Source organism: Syngnathus acus, chromosome 9 (assembly GCF_901709675.1).
Source record: "Syngnathus acus chromosome 9, fSynAcu1.2, whole genome shotgun sequence".
Classification (NCBI taxonomy): Eukaryota; Metazoa; Chordata; class Actinopteri; order Syngnathiformes; family Syngnathidae; genus Syngnathus; species Syngnathus acus.
In genome coordinates this window covers 19,667,200-19,687,331 of record NC_051094.1, presented here as the reverse complement: position 1 = coordinate 19,687,331, position 20,132 = coordinate 19,667,200, and the positions used below count along the sequence as shown (strand labels likewise).

Genomic DNA, 20,132 nt, shown 5'->3' with positions numbered 1-20,132 from the left:
GTCCGTTCCTCCAAGCTGTGTTGGAGGGTTTTACACCCATCCTGGATAGGCCTAAAAATAAAAAGCGCTGGAGTTTGTGTGGTTGAGAGTGCGACTGGTAGGATAAATTGACTGCAAAGAGAATTTGGTGGAAGGTCAATTTAAACCTGCATTGAGGATCCTCAAAGAAAATAAAAATAAAAAAAATTGTATAAACCTAAAATACCAAATTAAGATGGGAAACAAAACCGGTAAATCCCTAGCTCTTGAAGGAGATGAGAAGTACATGGCATGTAAATTTCTTAATTGTATGCAATACATGCCAAAGTGGAAGAAAAAGTATGGAGTAGAAGGGAAGTTGAAAGTTGAAGTGTGGAAGATGGTGGTTGATGTTTTGGAGGAGAGTGTAGATGGTACGACAAAGGGACTGAAAAAGAAAAGAAAAGAGAGAGAGTTGAATTGTGCTAGAATGTGGTTGAAAGCTTCACAAGAGAAAAGAGAACAAATTCAGGAGACAAAACCTGGAAAGATAAAAAGTGATGAGACCGCCATTCAATTAAGATTTGAAAAAGAATTCTGGGTGCACAGTGGCACCCCATTCGATGATGATGATGTTGACCTAGATGAAGATACAACAGTCTTCTTTCATGGGTCCCAGCAGGCCAGAGGAAGAGGTAGAGGCCAACAAGGTCGCAGGCCGCAATATAATTCAAAACCCCCATCAGATTCTGACAACTGTTGGAACTGTGGGAGACGAGGACACTTGGCAAGAGCGTGTCGTTTTGCAAAACAATACCAATCAAAGGGTGGAGGAAGGGGCAGAGGAAAAACCAAATTGTCAGCATGACTAGATTCCTCCCCTGTGATCTCTTGTGCTCCTACAGAGGAAGAAATAACAGATGTCCATATGAAAGCAAGACATGTTATTGTCAGATTATTAGAACGTTTTTAGATTGTTAGAGCTCCTGTCCATGCAAGGAGTATGACAATGCTGTTGTATGCCCAATGACAAATGACCAGAGATCAAATTGTGTATGTACACTAAAGTTAAAATTTGCAAATCAAGTGGTAAATGAATGCAACTGGCTTCTAGAAGATAAATAAAACTTAGAATGTGCTGTCCTCGTGTGCGTGGGAGGGACCAGCTCATGATCGACCACAGGAAATGGCCAGCCTGTGACGAATCATTGGTGCTGGGATCTACCTTACGCGCGCGAGAGCTGTGCATGTGTGTTAAAATGATGAAAATTGGCTAAACTTTTAGTGCACAGAAATTTGCTAGACTGTGGTCTATCCAATTTGCACTGCAGAACAGAAACGCTTTTGAAAGATAAAAATGAGAGGAAAAGAGAGAAATCTGTTTGCGAGCAGAAAATGATCCACACTAGTGCATGTTAAGTAAGAAACGACAGAACATGCTTTCAGGAATTGGAAGAATCAAAATTGTGAATTTAAGACGTTCACATTTAATAGAAATAATTGACTGGTTGTGTTATAGGATTATACAAACTTCTATATGCGAGCTGATTCTGAGAGATTGGGTTCCTCAAATTTAAAAACAAAGAAAAACTTCTGGTTGATTTGCCAGCAGTTTTTTTGCGTGTTGAGTTTTTTTTTGGATTGGTGGATTGTTCTATCAGGAACCTTGAGATGAAAACGGTATGTGAATGTTGTGTGGTGATCTTGGATGACCGATGTGATAGGAAGTCTCCTTCTTGGAGACTGCGTGTGAGATGCAAATGAGCATTGATGACTGATTGCCTGAATGAAGGGAAGATACAGGTTGAATGGTTGGCGTTGTTGGACACTACTATTGAAAATTAGTAGAGCGACTTTGAAGAAAGAGTGATTTTGAGTACGTTAAATGCTAAGGAAGAAATAAATACATAAAGGAAATAAAAAGGTTGCTTTTGGATTGCTAATTAACTAGGAAAAAAAACAAAAAAAACAAACAAACTGGAGAACCAGTAACACATGCAGAAGATGTGTGAACTGGGAAACTTAGAAGCGTTTTGGAAAGAAAGTCAAATTAAATGATGATAGAGTCATATGTGGTAAAGAACACATCCTCCCAAAAAGTTTGTCAAGGTGTGAGACATGGGCGTCGCCATGCCTCAGAAGGAGGGAGAATGTTGTATAGAGAGTGGGAGATAAAAAAAAAAAAATTATATATATACAACACTTTACTACATATAGATTCTCTAATACATATGGCGTTGTACCATTGAGTTAGATTTTTTTTCTCAAACGTTTGCTGTAAACAATTGGAAGATGATTGAAAAGTAACTGAAGAAGCTATGAGGAAGTGGTGTAGCTGTTTGGAAGGGCACGCGCTTATGCGTTTCCCTGGCTAATCAACATTATTTAACTGATAAGGGGATGGGCAAAGGAACCATCTGCTACAGGACTTAAGGTCCGTTCCTCCAGTAACCAAGATCAGAGAATCTCCTATAAAACAGGAGGCAATAAATGGGATAGCCTCTGTCATAAATGGTCTTTGGTCAGGAGGAGTCATTCAGAAGTGCTCAAACACTTCTCGCAGACACTCTTATTTGCCCAATTCAAAAGGGCAATAAAATTGAAGAACAGTCCCTGGCAGATTACATGATCAGAACGCTCAGACTGACAGAGGTGTCAAATGCAAATTTACTGCCGCCTGATCTTTCATCCTCACAGGTCGACAACCCCATCAAGCCAGGAGACTGGGTCTACATCAAAGTCATCAAAAGAAAGAACTGGGCCAGCCCACGGTGGGAGGGACCATTCCAAGTCTTGCTGACTACCCCCACCGCAATAAAGATCGCTGAACGGCCCAGTTGGATTCACCTCAGCCACTGCAAGTTGCAGAGAGTGCTGGACCCCTAATTCGGAGTGGTGGGGAAGGCTGACTTCAAAGGGGTCCTATCGTTTAGGGTGGGTCGTCTCAATGTTGGTGAAGAAAACAACGATCCCCACTCCGCTAGGCGAGGGGATGTCCCGGTGTCTCTGCCATCCTAGTAGCAACGGGGCTCCATATGCCAGATGGATCCTCTGCTGCGTTGTGGTTGGAGCGTGCTATGGTCTATGGACTCAACTGAACAGACCAAGTGACAATGTTGACCGTGGAAAACGATGGTCACATGATGAGAACTTTGAGGACTGGTCATGGGACCCGAGAAACCCATACGAAACCAACACGTGGTACCGCTACGTCAAATTCACTGTGAGATCGCACACACAGGAGGGCTGCTATGTGTGTTCCAAACTCCCTCCGTCCTCCACACAAGTTCACTTGGAGGCCAGAGCAATGAATGTCACTGAAGCGAAATGCATGGCATCCATGGGAGGAGTTGGATATCAACACCGTGCTGTCACAGTCAGTGATCCCGACCCGTCCCGCCCTGGACTTGCGGAAGGTACCTGTGATCAGCTTTTCTGGACAAATCTCAATGTGACTGTTAAAGGACGAACATTGCCACAGGTGGCCTACACAGAGCGGCCACCTGGAGTGAACTATACGTGTTACATCCAAGGAAGTGAGACCCACAAATGCATTGACAGAGACTGCTCTCCAGGAGGGAACTGGATGGGAGCTTTGGACATCGCCACTGAGTGTCAGGATAAGAGAGCCATTTCAGGTGGTGAGGGCTCTCCGACCAACTTGGCTGCACCATCAAACGGAACATACTTCATACAGAATGGCTGGTGGCTTTGTGGTCACAAGGTTTATCCGATGCTGCCCGCCAACTGGACAGGAGTGTGTGCACCAGTGTGGGTGGCAGACCACACCTACAGGATACAACATCGTCAGCTGACGACAGCACACAACTCTTCTGGACGTCGACGCAGGGCGATTACAACCTTTGACCCCCATGACCCTGTCTGGGGTGCGAATGTTCCGGACGACTGCTGTTTAGCTCAGCGTTATTTTACAGAAACTTGATGTTTTGACCATCGAAAATGCCTTGCAAGTGATGGGTACAATGATGTACTGTTTCTGTGTTTTTCTTTTTCTTTTTATTGATAATATTCTGGTCGCCTAAGGCAGAGGGACCGTGTAACTCTTTTCCTGCATTTAATCTGGCCGCAGGTTTTTTCAGTTACACACAAAATTTGGACTGGAGTGTTGAGGAAAAAACCTCATCTTCACTGGGAGTTATTGCTGTCATTGTATTTTCTTACTCATGTTTGATTGATCGGGGTTGACATAATCATATGATAAAACAGGAGGGATATGTTAGGGTTTGCAGAATATCTTCATCGTATGATTATGTTGGAATGTAACCTGTAATAATTTACCTAGCTTGTCCTGTCTTAACAAAAGTAGTAGACCAAAGTGCTAAGATCTTCTCACCTGATTGACTAGCTGCAGAGGAAGCAATCAAAGTTGCTTTGTTTACACAAAGTCGTAAAAGGCCCCCTGCTATGCTTTGATCAGCAGGGGAGCGGCTTCACCCCATCCTGTGTTCCCACACCCCCACTTTCAACCCCACTGTGTTTCTTCTCAATAAATATGTACCTGATGAGGCCTGAGTCAGACTTCATTCGACCATCGCTGTAAGCACAGCGACGAGTGAACTCTCCGCCTGCAGGTGTTTGAAACGACTAACTTGTCTCCAGTGTGGTTCTTGCAAAATAAGTTAGAGTGAGCACTACCCTAACAAAACGCACTGCCACAAGCAGCACTTAACTCAGTCTCCATGAGGACCAAGCTGCTTTGACCAGCTACCCCCATCGAATGAGTGGCCTCAACCATATCCGAAAGTACATCCTGCTCTCGATGCTTTACCTTTGGATTGCCCACATTATGTGTACTATGTGTCCTCTCTGCATCCATTGCAGCCTGGTCATCCTGGAAGAAGGATCCTCCCATCTGTGGTCTCTTCTCAAGGTTTCTCATTTCCCCTAGTAGGAGTTTTGAGTTTTTCCTTGCCCTCCTGGGAGTTTAAGATCAGGGGATGTTTGAGAATAATTGTCAATTTTTGCACGTTGTCCTGAATTTTGTTAACTACCTAAATGTTGTACAGAGGCCAAGATGTACCGGAGTCAAATTCCTTGTTTAGCATGCTCAAACTTGGCAAATAAAGATTGATTTGATTTGATTTTAGGCACACATAAAGGAGCGCCGTTGTGCTGCAATCCTATCCGGACCAACAATACCTGTGTGCGGGTCTCATGAAATACATATATATATTCCTGGCGTGATATGTGGGCAACCTTGTTACCCAGTCCAGGTCACCAAGACGGAATTTTTTTTTTGCCACATTAATGTGGCTCCAGGTTTCTGGATAATTCCAGTTGACATTTGCCAACAACGAATATCGACATGGGGGTCTTCAAGAGTACGGGTTACCAAACCCTTGGTAAGGTCAGTTCGGTCCATATACAACCAATGTCAAAATTTGGTGCACATTTTTAGCAAAATGTCGGATTTGTTTCCAGTGAGGGTTGGACTCCGCTAAAACTGCCCTTTGTCACAGATTCTGTTCGTAAACAGGGACAAATCAATATTTTCCCATGCAATTCTGACACTGGGAATTAAATGCAATGGCTATGTATTAACATTTCATAAAATCTTGACTTTTATTTATTCATGGCCAATAAACTATCAAAAATGGCTTTTTGGCAACTTTTCTTCATGGCCAAACTGGTTGACCTAAACTCATCCTCAAAAAAATATCTAAGCATATTTCTTCCATTCCCAGCTCTTCATCCTCATGTTATGAACTTCTTCGACTTTAAAGTTTTTGTTAGCAGAAACTGCTTCTTTGTTAAAAGCTGTCTTCTCTTCTGACTCTGGTCACTGAGTCAGTATCTCAACAAAAGACAGGTCCTGACTTCCAACACATCTTCTGCTCCTGTCTTCTCCCAGGCTGTTACAATAGGCCTCTTTGGCACACGTGATTAGCTCAGAAGCTTGAGCTCGGCCGTTATCTTCCTGTGACCCTTTGCTTACTTTGTTGGCTTTTTTTTCTCTATGACACTTTGCACACACATACGTACATATTAGTTGATTTCAGTGCTGCAAGGTCACACTATCACACAGGCTAGGCAGAGTCACACATGATCACACGGGCGAGGCAGAGTCGCCCCCTTGCAAGTGGGTGGCCATGAGTATAAGAGTAGGAATCATGGAGGTGGGGGTCAGACCAATCTCGCAAAGAAGTGTCTCTATCTTTCTGGCGTACATTTAATAGTTCAATTTAGAAGGCAGCCTCCTGGTGATTACTATTAGCATAGCGAGCAGTAAAGATAAAGAACTGGCAAAATAAACAAGACCATACCACTTTTAGTGTTCTAAAACTCGAACATGTTTCGACCGATTATTACCATTCTAACGTCAACATACAGTGGTACTTCTACTTACGAACTTAGTTGGTTCCACAATCGGGTTTGTAAGTAGAAACGTAGAAGCAACGTTTCCCATAGGAACCAATAATATGGCGTGCCGGGCTATTCCAAAAGTCACACTTTTTGCCCTATTACTCTGTTTAAAACACACAGAAAACCGAAAGGACTGTTATAATTTTGCTTTTTCAAATCTTTATAATAAAAAATAAAAGTCACTTTATTCTTAACCTCACAACTTTGCTTGGGGATGGGGTAAACTGTTCTAATTTTCTACACTTGCTAAAAATACTCCAGAGAGGACACAGAAAAAGTCAGGCTGATAATTTTTTTTTATGCTTTCACCTACTTCTTGCAATGTGCTCACGTATTCTTGATTACATTTTGGTGCAATTATTTGAGTTTTCTGGCTGTGTGAATGGTCAGTGAACGCAACTCGCGCAGAACGTGAATAAAGTAAAAGAAAAGGAATCTAGCTTCTATAAAGGGAAATTGACAACACAAAAGTGTGTTCTTCATGATTTTATTGAAAACAAGCTGGTACTGTCTACTTTGTATTCTACTTTGGAAGAACACGGCCATACTTCGGCATGCTCCTTTATGATTTTGAGTTTCATATCCATAGACACCGGCGGTAAGGGAAGCCGTCAAGCTGAAGAAGGAGTCCTATTGGGCCGTTTTGGCCTGTTGGACTCCGAAGGGAGCCGACGGGTACCGGGTGGCCAAGCGGAACGCGGCTTCAGCGGTTGCTGAGGCAAAAACCCGGGCATGGGAGGAGTTTGATGAGGCCATGGAGAATGACTTCCCGACAACTTCGAGGAAATTCTGGTCCACCATCCGGCGTCTCAGGAGGGGGAAGCAGTGCACCGTCAACACTGTTTACAGTGGAGATGGTGTGCTGCTGAACTCGACTCGGGACATTGTGAGTCGGTATGGAAAATACTTCGAAGACCTCCTCAATTCCACCGACATGTATTCCATTTTGGAAGCAGGGCCTGGAGACTCTAAGGTGGACTCTCCAATCTCTGGGGTCGCAGTGTGGTTTTCGTCCTGGCCGTGGAACAGTTCCCTCGGGAAGTTCTATGGAGGGGTGCTGAAACAACTGATAAGGGCGGTTCGGTCCCTGTATCATCGATGCCAGAGTTTGATCCGCATTTCCTGCAGTAAGTCGGATTCGTTACCAGTGAGGGTTGGACCCCGCCAAGGCTGCCCTTTGTCACCAATTCTGTTCATAACTTTTATGGACAGAATTTCTAGGCGCAGCCGAGGCGTTGAGGGTGTCCAGTTTGGGGACCTCAGCATTGCATCTCTGCTTTTTGCAGACGACGTGGTGCTGTTGGCGTCTTCAAGCCGTGATCTCCAGCTCTCACTGGAGCGCTTCACAGCCGAGTGTGAAGCGGTCAGGATAACGGTCAGCACCTCCAAATCTGAGACTACGGTCCTCAGTCGGAAAAAGGGTGGAATGCCCCTCCGGATCGGGGATGAGATCCTGCCCCTAAGTGGAGGAGTTCAAGAATCTTGGGGTCTTGTTCACGAGTGAGGACAGGATGGAGCGTGAAATCGACAGGTGGATTGGTGCAGCGTCGGCTGTAATGCGGACTCTGTACCGGTCCATCGTGGTGAAGAGAGAGCTGAGCCAAAAGGCAATGCTCTCAATTTACCGGTCGATCTACGCTCCTACCCACACCTATAATAATAATAATAATAAATTATATTTATAACGCACTTTACATTCGGAGGAATCTCAAAGTGCTACATGGCAAGTAAAAACAAGAAAACAAAGCGAGGACAAGTATAAAACAACTGGACGACAACCAGGATGTGAGAACAGGATTACGGAAACGCTAGAGTAAAGAGGTGAGTTTTAAGTCCGGTTTTGAAAGAGTCAGTGGATTGGGGTGCTCTTAGGTGGTCGGGGAGGGAGTTCCACAGTGTGGGGGCTGCATGGCAGAAGGCCCGGTCGCCCATGGTGCGCAACTTGGTTTTCGGGACGTGGAGAAGGTGTGAATTGGATGAGCGGAGGCTTCGGGTGGCAGGTTTTGGGGCAAGGAGTTCTTTGAGGTATGGGGTAGCACAGGGGTGGGCAAACTTTTTGACTCGCGGGCCGAACTGGGTTCTAAATTTGGACCGGAGGGCCGAACCAGGAGCAGATGGACGTAGTGTTTGTGTGAAGTAATATAAGCGACCTGTAAAGGTCATTGCATAAAAGATTTTGGCCTTTAGTAGGTAGTAAAGCATGGATATTCCAAACAAGTTTTTTGAAAACAAATGCATTTATTAACAGCATTAAAAAAAAAGAAATCACTAAAAAACTGCTATCAGTGATTCTCATAAAATACGACACTATTATTATGAATAACAGTCTCCATCACTTCAGTGCCTGCAGGTCAGATTAATGAAAAATTTTATCTTATGAGATCACATCAAACAGCAAACATTCTGACCAAATATATCATCTTGAAGAATCGGTGAAAGCATACATCCAAATAAAGTAATCAAAACGGCAACACGGTGAGGGGTATCTGAACATCAGAGCAGAGTTTTAACTCACAAACACCTGGTAACAGAGGTGAGGAAACGGGAAACACTTCCTTAAAGTAAGCCTTAAGAACTTTACAGGTTAAGATTAGTCGCAAACAGGTGGTGCATCAATGTCCTTGAGCATCCTGCATTGTTTGAAAATGAGAATGGTCGCTAGTTTCAATCCCTGCTATGTGTACAAATCATATTCAAAATGCATTTTTTTACAACAAACTTGAGAGCCTCCCCTTCATTTTCAGTGGGAACAGTGTTGTTGGTCTCCCTTTTTTGCTAGTGCATCATAGTCTGGAGTAAAATTTGTTGTGGCAATTCTTAGGAGAGATCCGTTTACCTCGATCTGTGACGGGTTGATGTGGCTGAACGTCACGTCGCGTACGTCGAGCCAAATTGGCCACTCTTTTAACATTCGGCACTCACTTCTTTTCTTCGGGCCACTCATTTTAATGGAAGGATTCCAGGGGAAGGTTTGTGGGTGGCTTTAGCGTAAAACTGTATCTGAAAGCTCAGCGAGCGAATTACAAGAATGCTGTCGTCACAGCCCACGCTCTAAATTCGGGACTGATACAAATAGAGCGCGAGTGCGCCATGTCCGTACTACTGAGTACGTACGTACACGCACTTGTGAGTGTGCACCGAGCTTTCTGACACGGCTTCCGGTAGTAAATGCGCAGGCGAGCGGTTCCCCATCTACTGGGGAAACGCAGTCATTGCAGGCAAAATGACAAAAAAAAAAGTTTAATAATACAATTAATTCAGGGTTGGCGGGCCGGATTAAACGGTCCCGTGGGCCGGATGTGGCCCGCGGGCCGTAGTTTGCCCACCCCTGGGGTAGCATGTCCGAGGATACACTGGTGAGTGAGGAGGGCGATCTTATAATCAGTTCGGAATTTGATGGGGAGCCAGTGCAGAGAACGGAGGATGGGTGTGATGTGGTCGCTTTTCCGCACCCTCATCAGGATCCTAGCAGCGCTGTTTTGGATGTACTGAAGCCTCTGGAGGCTCTTGCTAGGTATCCCGATGAGGAGTGCGTTACAATAGTCTAGCCTGGAGGAGACAAAGGCGTGGACAAGTTTCTCAGCATCCGTCAGGGTAAGTGTGGGGTGGAGTTTGGAAATATTCCTGAGGTGGAAGAAGGAGGTTTTGCAGATATGTTTTATGTGTGACTCTAGGTTGAGTTGAGGGTCCAGTTTCACACCGAGGTTGGTGACAGTAGCTGAGAGGGGGATAGTGTGACCGGCGAATGAGATGCCGTTATTGGGCAGGTATGGATCTGATGGGGAGTGCCAATTAACATGGCTTGGGTTTTGTCACTGTTGACTTGCAGGAAGCTGAGATTCATCCACGCCTTTATCTCCTCCAGACACAGGAAGAGGATGGATGAGGGAGATGGAGGAGTCTGGGTTGTGGAGGGCGGGGGGTCGAGTTTGAGGTATACCTGGGTGTCGTCCGCATAACAATGAAATGAGATGCCGAACTTCCTGATTATATTGCCGAGGGGTAGCATGTAGAGAGTGAAGAGGGTAGGACTGAGTACAGATCCCTGGGGGACACCGGAGGTCACAGTGTGTGTGTCGGATTGTTTCCCTCCCAGGGAAACGTACTCAATTCGGTTCAAGAGGTAGGACTGAAGCCAGGTTAGAGCAGTGCCAGAGAATCCAGTGGCGTGAAGTTGGTTAAGGAGGATATTGTGGTGGACAGTGTCAAATGCAGTGGACAGATCCAACAGAATGAGGAGTGACGGGGAGCCTGCATCGGCAGCCATGAGAAGGTCGTTGGTGACCCTAACAAGGGCTGTTTCAGTGCTGTGGCCAGAGCGAAAACCGGATTGAAGTTTCTCAGCAATGTTATTGCGGGTGAGATGAGAGTGAAGTTGGGCAGCTACCACTTTTGCCAGAACCTTGGAGAGGAACGGGAGGTTTGATATCGGTCTGTAGTTGGCAAGGTTGTCCGGGTTGAGTGAGGGTTTTTTGAGCAGGGGGGGTAATGATGGCTGTCTTCAATGCAGGGGGTACAGAGCCAGACTGGAGTGAGAGGTTGATGACATTGGTTATTAGGGGACTAATGGCTGAGGTTTGTTGTTTAATGAGGGCTGTGGGGAAAGGGTCCAGGGCACATGTGGAGGGTTTCATCTTTTTGATGATGTCCTCTACCTCCGACTGCAAGATAGGGGAGAAGCAGCGGAGAGGCTGAACTGTCCCGGGTGGAAGGAAGGGGGGTGGAGGTGAAGTGGAGGGGCTGGGAGCGGATGTTGTCAATCTTAGCGGTGAAGAAGGTCATCAAGTTATTGCACATTACCTCTGAAGATTCTGTTGGAGTGGTGGGTTGGGGTTTGAGAAAGTGGTTGATGGTTGAAAATAGCTGTTTTGAATTTCCAGGGGTATTGTTTATGATATTGGAGTAGAACTGGGCACGTGCAGTCCCAGGGCTTTTATGCCCTTTGTCCTTAGTGGGGACATTTACATGTTGAGTGAGGTGTTAACAGTCCAATAGTTGCAACAGGTCAGAGGCAGGGGGGCGGGAGGGGGTGTCGGCATGGATGTTAACATCACCTAGTATGGTTAGATTAGAGGAAGTGGAGGTACAGAGGGTAGTGAGTAGATCGTGTAGTTCTGGAATGAAGGCGGAGTTTGGTTTAGGAGGGCGGTAAATAAGTAAAACTGTCATAGGATATGGAGGTTTACATTTGAATGCAAGGGATTCGAATGAGGAGTGGTCAGGTAGAGGGAGGGGGGACAGCTCTAGATCAAGGCGGTGGAGTACAGCCAGGCCACCGCCACGGCCAGTGCTGCGAGGTTTAGTTGTGTATTTATAACCAGAGGGACAGGCTTCATTGAGGGATAGATAGACATCCGGTGGTTGCCAGGTCTCAGTCAGGCACATTATGTCTAAGCCTTTGTCCAGGATGAGGTCGTGAATAAATGATGATTTACGGGTGAGTGCTTGTATGTTGAGGAGATCCATTTTGATTGTGGCTGCGGGGCTGTGTGTTAGGTAGGGGGCGAAGTAGAGAGAAATCCACTCCACGTTTTCTGTGCCACATGAAGTGCAGTCCACTCTGTGTTGGAGTGAAATCCAGTTCGTTTTGTCCTGGCCACCCGGGGGCCGCTCCGTGTTGGAGTCCGTTCCGTGCTGGAGAAATATCCACTCCGTGTTTTCCCGGCAACCCGGTGTCCGTCTTGTGTCGGAGTCCGCTCCGTGTAGGAGAGAAGTCCACACCATGTTTTCCAGGCCACCTGGAGTACTGCAGCCCCGCATGGTTGCTACTGTAAGATCCAAGTGCGCCAGGTCTCTGATGACGTGTTGGACATGCGACGGGGTGTCGGGCGGAGGAGGAGCAGATGGATGGTACAGTGTTATGGACGGGTTGGGAGAAAACAAAGTTACGACGGGTGCTTCTGTGGATGTAACGTGGTCTGCGGAGAAGTCCGAGTTGTTTGATGACTGAGACACACCCTGGAATGGTGTGATTACTCAGCTCCAGCAAGCGGGGGATGGAGTAAGTTAACATAGTGCCGGTTGGAGAACACTGAACTTGAGTGTTAGCCGTTGGCTAGGCTAGCCAGGATGCCTTGGCGGGGGGTGGGGGGGTGCGCCGTAGTAGGCAGCCAGCTGATTGTGGAGGTTTGTTGCGGTACAGTCGACTGTGGGCCGACCACGCCAGCCTCACCAACACCGTCCTCTCGTTCCTCGCCAGCTCCGCCCGACAGGGCCTCTCCGCTCAACTTACGGCCCGTTGCGGTCCTGGTAACTGCGGCCCGACCGCTTTAGCCTGCACACTAAAACTAGATGCTAAAAACTAAACTTTAATAATGGCTAAGAAATAAATAAATAAAAACACTAAAACTAAACAAATTCTGGTGGAGAAGCGGCGAACAATCAGCGCCAGCGTCCTCTCCCCAGATGTGCGTCGTAACAATTGCTCGACACCGAGTCAAGCTATGGGTTGTGAACGAAAGAACAAGATCCCGGATACAAGCGGCTGAAATGAGTTTCCTCCGCAGGGTGTCCGGGCTCTCCCTTAAAGATAGGATGAGAAGCTCGGTCATCCGGGAGAGATTCGGAGTAGAGCCGCTGCTCCTCCACGTTGAGAGGAGCCAGATGAGGTGGCTAGGGCATCTCATCATGATGCCTCCTGGACGCCTCCCTGGGGAGGTGTTCCGGGCATGTCCCACCGGTAGGAGACCCTGTGGACGACCCAGGACGCGCTGGAGAGACTCTCTCAGCTGGCCTGGGAACGCTTTGGGATCTCCCGGGATGAGCTGGATGAAGTGGCTGGGGAGAGGGAAGTCTGGAGAGTCCCTCCTAAAGCTGCTGCCCCCGCGACCCAACACTGGATGGATGGGTGGGTGGATGGATGGATGGATGGATGGATGGATGGATGGATGGAAAAGAGAAAAATTTGAAATTGGATTTTATCTAGTTTTCCCCCTCTAATTTCTTTATTGCTGGACTGATTCAAGTTAGAAGTTTAACCTGTTCCAGCTTATTCCAACCAATGCCAAGAATTGCTAAGTACTAAAAAATATTACTCCACCATTAAAATACCCATAAAAAATAAAAATTAAAACATTAAAATTATACTCCACCATTAAAATACCCATAAAAAAATCATAAATTATATTTTTTGTTCTCTAATTTCAATTTTTTTTGACAGATTCAAACTGATTCAACTTTAAAATGTTACCAGAAATTCAACATTTTCTCCATTATAATAGCCACAAAAAATTCATAAATTATATATTTTGTGTCCTTTAATTTCATCATTTCTTTGACTGAGGTGAGCAAACCCAGGTGGTGATCTGAAGACAGCTCCTCTCTCTCCGCCCCTCTCTTTGCATGAGTGTTCAAATGAGGCCGCCGCAAATCCAGCTGCGGGCTTTGGTGTCCTGGTGGTAAGTGTACATATAGACAGCCTTATGCTTGAACATGTCAACCACAGAAGTCCAATAACAGAACAGCACTTTGAGTTCGGATCAGGAGGGAGATCCTCCCAATCACGCCCTTCCAGGTCTCATTGTTATTGCCCACGTGAGCATTGAAGTCTTCCAGAAGAAGGGTGGAGTCCCCGGGGTGAGCTCTGTCCAGCACACCCTCCAAAAAGACTAAGTTCAAAGTCAAAGTCTGCTTTATTGTCAATTTCTTCACATGCCAAGACACACAAAGAGATCGAAATAACGTTCCCACTATCCCACGGTGACAAGACATAGTACACAATATACATACAAGTAAACAACACAAAAACAAATAAAAACAAAAAGGCACAAACAGTGAATAAATAAGAGTGATGAATAAATAATAAATAAACAAATAATAAATAAATAAGAGGAGCAAAAATGGAGCAAGTGTGCAAACAGCAGACAGTCAGAATATAGCGCAAAAGTACAGGACGCTACGCAGAAGGGGGGAGAGAGTTCAGGATCCTAACAGCCTGGAGTATGAAGCTGTTGGTGAGTCTGGTGGTGCGGGAGCGCAGGCTCCTGTACCTCTTCCCAGAGGGCAGAAGATCAAACAAAGAGTGAGCGGGGTGACTCACATCACTCACAATCGCGGTCGCCTTGCGGGTGAGACGGGAGGTGTAAATGTCATTCAGGGAGGGGAGTGAAGCACCAATAATCTTACCAGCCGTGTTCACTATGCGCTGCAGGGCCTTCATGTTGTATTCAGTCGGAGTTTTTGTGCATGTTTAGACCCTCAAACCTCGCATTATTTTCTCAAGAAACTCTGCATTGGCACACTAATAGCATTTCATGAAAAGTGTGTTTAAGCATCATTACGGCAAGAAAAAAAAATCTTCCAAGCAAATTATGTAATTCCGGTTAACCGGCTAGGAGAAAAATATCAAAGAATAAAATGTTTAATTTATGGAGCTTTATCAGATTTTGCGCCTTCAAGTAGCCTACAAGTCACAAAATTTGATGTGGAGCATGATCATCATTTCATGATGATATTCAAGATGGCGGCGCGTGATACGCAGTGACCTCTCTCTGTCCCGCCCGAACGGTGTTTTGTTCGTCTAATGAGTGTTTGTCCGGCAGTTTTGTGTGTTCGTCTCGTCGTATTGAGTCGTGCTACAAGTACGGCAGTCAGGTTCTGCTCGACATCGGCGAAAGCGAGTTTTGTCGAGTTCTGGACTTTGATGCGGGGACATTAAAGGAGCTCGGACTGCTACGTCCTGAAGCGTCGCCGGACTCGTCTGCTATTCCTCCCCCGGTTGGGAAGCGTCGAAAGCGGTGTGCGAGGAGGCTGAAGAGGGGCAAGCGTGGGGGCGTCCGGGCCAGGCTGGCGGCCAACCCAGCTCGGCCGTGCCTTCCATTCTTCTGGCGAATGTTCGATCGCTGGACAACAAAATTGATTACATTCGCTTGCTGAGATCTACAAACCGGACGGTGCGTGACTGCTGTGTGCTCGTGTTCACTGAGACTTGGTTGACCGTCAACATTCCGGACTCAGCTGTACGTCTGGAGCGGCTAGCGTGCTATCGGGCGGACCGGGCCATTGTACGAGGGGGAAAATCTCGTGGAGGTGGAATATGCGTCTACATCCGTGACGAGTGGTGCCGGGACTCTGTGGTGGTATGCAAGCACTGCTCGCCACTGGCGGAGTTTGTGATCATTAAGTGCCGTCCTTTTTACCTGCCAAGGGAATTTACCGCGATTCTGCTGGTCGCGGTTTACATCCCGCCTTCCAACATCGAAGGCGACAGAGTCGCGGCTCTTAGTGAGCTGTACCAGGCTGTCAGTGAACAACAGACAGCGCACCCTGACGGTTTCACCATCTTCGCTGGGGATTTTAATCATGCTAACCTGAAGTCTGTTTTTCCGAGGCTTCACCAGCATGTTGATTTTCCTACGCGTGGCGACAGCTTCCTGGACCTGGTCTACTCTTCGCATAAAGGAGCTTTCAAAGCCGCCCCCCTCCCCCATCTTGGACTTTCTGACCATATCACTGTTATGCTTTTGCCCACATACAGACAAAAGGTGAGAACATCCAGACCAGTTCGCAAGCGGGTACGGGTGTGGCCTGAGGGTGCCTCTGATGCGCTTCGTGACTGCTTTGGCTCTACTGACTGGGACGTGTTTAGGAGGGCTGCCACTTGCGACGGTCTGGCGGACATTGAGGAGTATACTGACTCTGTTTCCTCCTACATCAGGAAGTGCATTGATGATGTGACGCACTCAATATCCGTCGTCACTCGGGCTAACCGGAAGCCATGGCTGACAGGGGCTGTCTTCAGGCTGCTGAGGGCCAGGGACAAAGCCTTTAGAGTGGGGGATGAGGCTGGCTTGAGGACTGCGAGGGCCGACCTGTCCCGGGGCATCAAAGAAGCGAAGAGGGCGTTCTCGGGCAAAATTACCACCCACTTCAAGGACAGCAGGGACGCACGGAGCCTTTGGCAGGGCATTCAGACCATCACGGACTACAAGCCTGTGCCGCAGAGCTGTGTAGGCGACGTCCGTCTGCTCAATGACCTCAACCGCTTCTTTGCTCGCTTCGACGCTCAGAACAGCACTTGCCCGCTGAAGGCCACTCCCCCTTCCCACGAGCTGCCCCTGTGCCTCTCCGCCAACAGCGTGAGGAGGGCGCTTGCCGCTATCAACATCCGTAAAGGCGGCGGGCCCGGACAACATCCCGGGTCGAGTGCTGAAGGACTGCGCTGGTGAGCTGACAGGTGTCTTCACGGACATCTTTAACACTTCCCTGCAGCAGGCCATCGTCCCGTCGTGTTTCAAAGCTGCCACCATCGTACCTGTGCCGAAGAAACCTGCTCCGTCCTGCTTCAATGACTACCGCCCCGTGGCACTTACGCCCATCATCATGAAGTGCTTTGAGCGGCTTGTCATGGAGCACATCCGTTCCGTTCTCCCCCCCACCATTGACCCCTTCCAGTTTGCGTACCGAGCCAAACGGTCCTCTGAGGATGCCATCTGCTCTGCCCTCCACTCGGCCCTCACCCACCTGGAGGGGAGGGACTCGTATGTGAGGTTGCTGTTTGTGGACTTCAGTTCTGCCTTCAACACCATTGTGCCACAACGTCTCATCAGCAAACTTGACAAGCTGGGCCTCAGTACCTGCCTCTGCAACTGGCTACTGGACTTCCTCTGTCAGAGGCCACAGGTGGTACGTGTTGGCGACAAAATCTCCGCCAGCATCACGCTGAGCACGGGGGCCCCCCAAGACTGCGTGCTCAGTCCGCTGCTCTTCACCCTCCTGACGCGTGACTGCACTGCCACCTACAGCGACAACCGCATAGTGAAGTTTGCTGACGACACGACTCTGGTGGGTCTCATCACCAAGGGAGACGAGACTCAATACAGGCTGGAGGTTGACCTTCTGACCACGTGGTGCAGGGACAACAACCTCCTGCTGAACGTCGACAAGACCAAGGAGATTGTTGTTGACTTCCGGAAGGGTCACGCCCAACACCTGCCGCTGACCATCGACGGTGCTGTGGTGGAGAGAGTGAGCAGCGCCAGGTTCCTGGGGGTGCACATCAGTGAGGATCTCTCCTGGTCCACCAACACCGCATCACTGGCGAAGAAGGCCCAGCGACGCCTGTACTTCCTTCGGAAACTCAGGCGAGCGGGCACTCCTCCGGCCGTCATGACTACATTTTACCGCGGCACCATTGAGAGCGTCCTCTCCAGCTGTATTGCTGTTTGGGGTGGCAGCTGCACTGACTACGACTTGAAGGCCCTGCAGCGCATAGTGAAAACGGCTGGTAAGACTATTGGTGCTTCTCTCCCCTCCTTGAAGGACATTTACACCTCCCATCTCACCCGCAAGGCGACCAAGATTGTGAGTGATGTGAGTCACCCCGCTCACTCTTTGTTTGATCTTCTGCCCTCTGGGAGGCGGTACAGGAGCCTGCGCTCCCACACCACCAGACTCTCCAACAGCTTCATCCTCCAGGCTGTTAGGATCCTGAACTCGCTCCCCCTTTCTGCGTAGCGTCCTGTTCTTTACTGTCTGCTGTATGCACACTGGCTCGGTTTTGCTCCTCTTATTTATTGGGTTATTGGTTTATTATTTATTCATCGCTCATTTTATTTATTTATTATTTTTTATTTATTATTTATTGTGTGTGCCTTCTTGTTTTTATTTTGTGTCGTCTACTTGTATGTCTCGTCACCGTGGGATAGAGGAAACGGAATTTCGGTTTCTTTGTGTGTCTTGCCATATGAAGGGATTGACAATAAAGCTGACTTTGACTTTGACTTTTGACTTTGATGATCCACGTCTTCAGGCTGTTCTGACAATTTTTTATTTATTCCTTTCGTTCAACAAGCTCAGTGCACTGTGTAAAAAGGGAGATTTTATGTTGCCAGTAGGTGGCGATATAGGTATAAGAGAATATTAAATTATAGCTGAGGGTTTTTTTTTATCATGTGCAGTTATTAACTTTGTATGCCAGCAACAAGAATCCTCGTCATTGACAATAATGACGTAGTATCCCATCGACGAGTATTCTGGTCAACTTGATTTTATTTTATAAATGGTAAATAAGACTCCCGGCCACCTCTCCACGATAAAATCAAGTGTATAGAGCAGGGGTCCCCAAACCTTTTCCAATGAGGGCCACATAACTTTTCCCTTCTCTGATGCATTCGGAATAAATTTTTCTCTTACCCAACCTTTTTGCCATTATTCCGTTCTTTCACGTTCTATGACTGGGGTATGGGTGGCCATAAGGGTAAAAACGTGCTGGGGCAAAGTGAGGTCGTAGTAGCATTTTTTTCTCCGTCTCTGGTATTGTTTAGCATTTTATTTCCCGTCTCTGTTATTGTTCAGGGGGTCTGGTATTGTTTAGCATTTTTTTCCGTCTCTGGTATTGTTCAGGGGGCCGGGTCTAATGCGGAGGGGGGCCGTAGTTTGGGGACCACTGGTATAGAGCATTGTAGTGGTTAACTCCAACCACTTGATGGCAGAGTTGCTCTTGGTGTCTCATAGAGAGGTGACGAAAACTCTAAGCCCAGCCCAAATGGGAGAACAATGGAACAATAGTTGTAGAGTTATGGAGGAAGCAGTCAGAGAGTGAGAGTAAATGGTGAAACGGAAGCAATCGGCTTTCAAGCAGCTTGCAATCGAGGAAACTATTGCTCGTTGTGAGTGCGGTAGAGCAAAACAGTCAATTTAGAGGAGCTTGCTGTGAGAACGCGACACAAGCCAACGCCGACTCGGGCATGTGAAAGCAATCAGCATAGTGTGTGCAAGTGTTTGTGCCACAGTTTGGATGAATCGCCGTCATTCTTATATATCCTATTCTATACATCCCTTGTAAATAGCAAAAGATGCACACCCATGTGAGCACACGCGAACATCTCGGTAAACAACCCAAAACCTGTAAATAGGTTGCCAAATGTGAACCTTGGCAATAAATGTGTAAATAAATGTTTTTGCCATCAAAAATCCATTTTCATTATTTTTGTTCATGTTTTATAGAAGGGAAGGCCTGTTGTCACAGAAAATATTTTTTTGCCTTCAAAATCCCATTTTCATTATTTTTGTTCATGTTTTATAGGAGGGTAGGCCTGTTGTCACAGATGCCACTAAACCAGAAAATATTAGTGTCAAAGTTACAGTTGTGCAGAAAATACGTTTTACACAAAAACCTCCTTTTCTCTGAGATTGCTAATTTGAGTGAAACCAAAGCATTTGGGAATGGTGATAACTAAAGAATGGCATAATATAGAATCCTGAATTTCCCCCTGGAAATGATCTATCTATCTATCTATCTATCTATCTATCTATCTATCTATCTATCTATCTATCTATCTATCTATCTATCTATCTATCTATCTATCTATCTATCTATCTATCTATCTATCTATCTATCTATCTATCTGTCTGTCTGTCTGTCTGTCTGTCCAGCTCAGTGGCGTAGTGGTAGAGTATCCGCCCTGAGAAGGTTGTGGGGTCATACCAAAGACTATAAAAATGGGACCCATTTCTTCCCTGCTTGGCACTCAGCATAAAGGGTTGGAATTGGGGGGTTAGATCACCAAATGATTCCCGAGCGCGGCACCGCTGCTGCTCACTGCTCCCCTCTCCCCCAGGGGATGGATCAAAATCACACGGGGATGGGTTAAATGCAGAGGACAAATTTCACCACACCCAGATGTGTGCGTGACGATCATTGGGACTTAAATTTAAACTTATCTATCTATCTATCTATCTATCTATCTATCTATCTATCTATCTATCTATCTATCTATCTATCTATCTATCTATCTATCTATCTATCTATCTATCTATCTATCTATCTACCGTAATTTTCGGACTATAAG

The 20,132-nt window shown here is 46.8% G+C and overlaps 1 protein-coding gene across 3 annotated transcripts in view; it reads right to left on the bottom strand.

Moving 5' to 3' along the window:
- Nucleotides 1-20,132, bottom strand: part of pias2 (protein inhibitor of activated STAT, 2) — a 181,245-nt gene that overhangs the window by 75,697 nt on the left and 85,416 nt on the right. The window contains exon 1 of one of the 3 annotated variants that reach the window (XM_037259491.1): nucleotides 4,748-4,881. The exons of the other annotated variants lie outside the window; for them this stretch is intronic. Coding sequence (XP_037115386.1) covers nucleotides 4,748-4,809 — 62 coding nt within the window. The 5' untranslated portion in view covers nucleotides 4,810-4,881. Of the gene's footprint in view, nucleotides 1-4,747; nucleotides 4,882-20,132 lie in introns of those variants that run through there. 3 annotated transcript variants of the gene reach the window in all.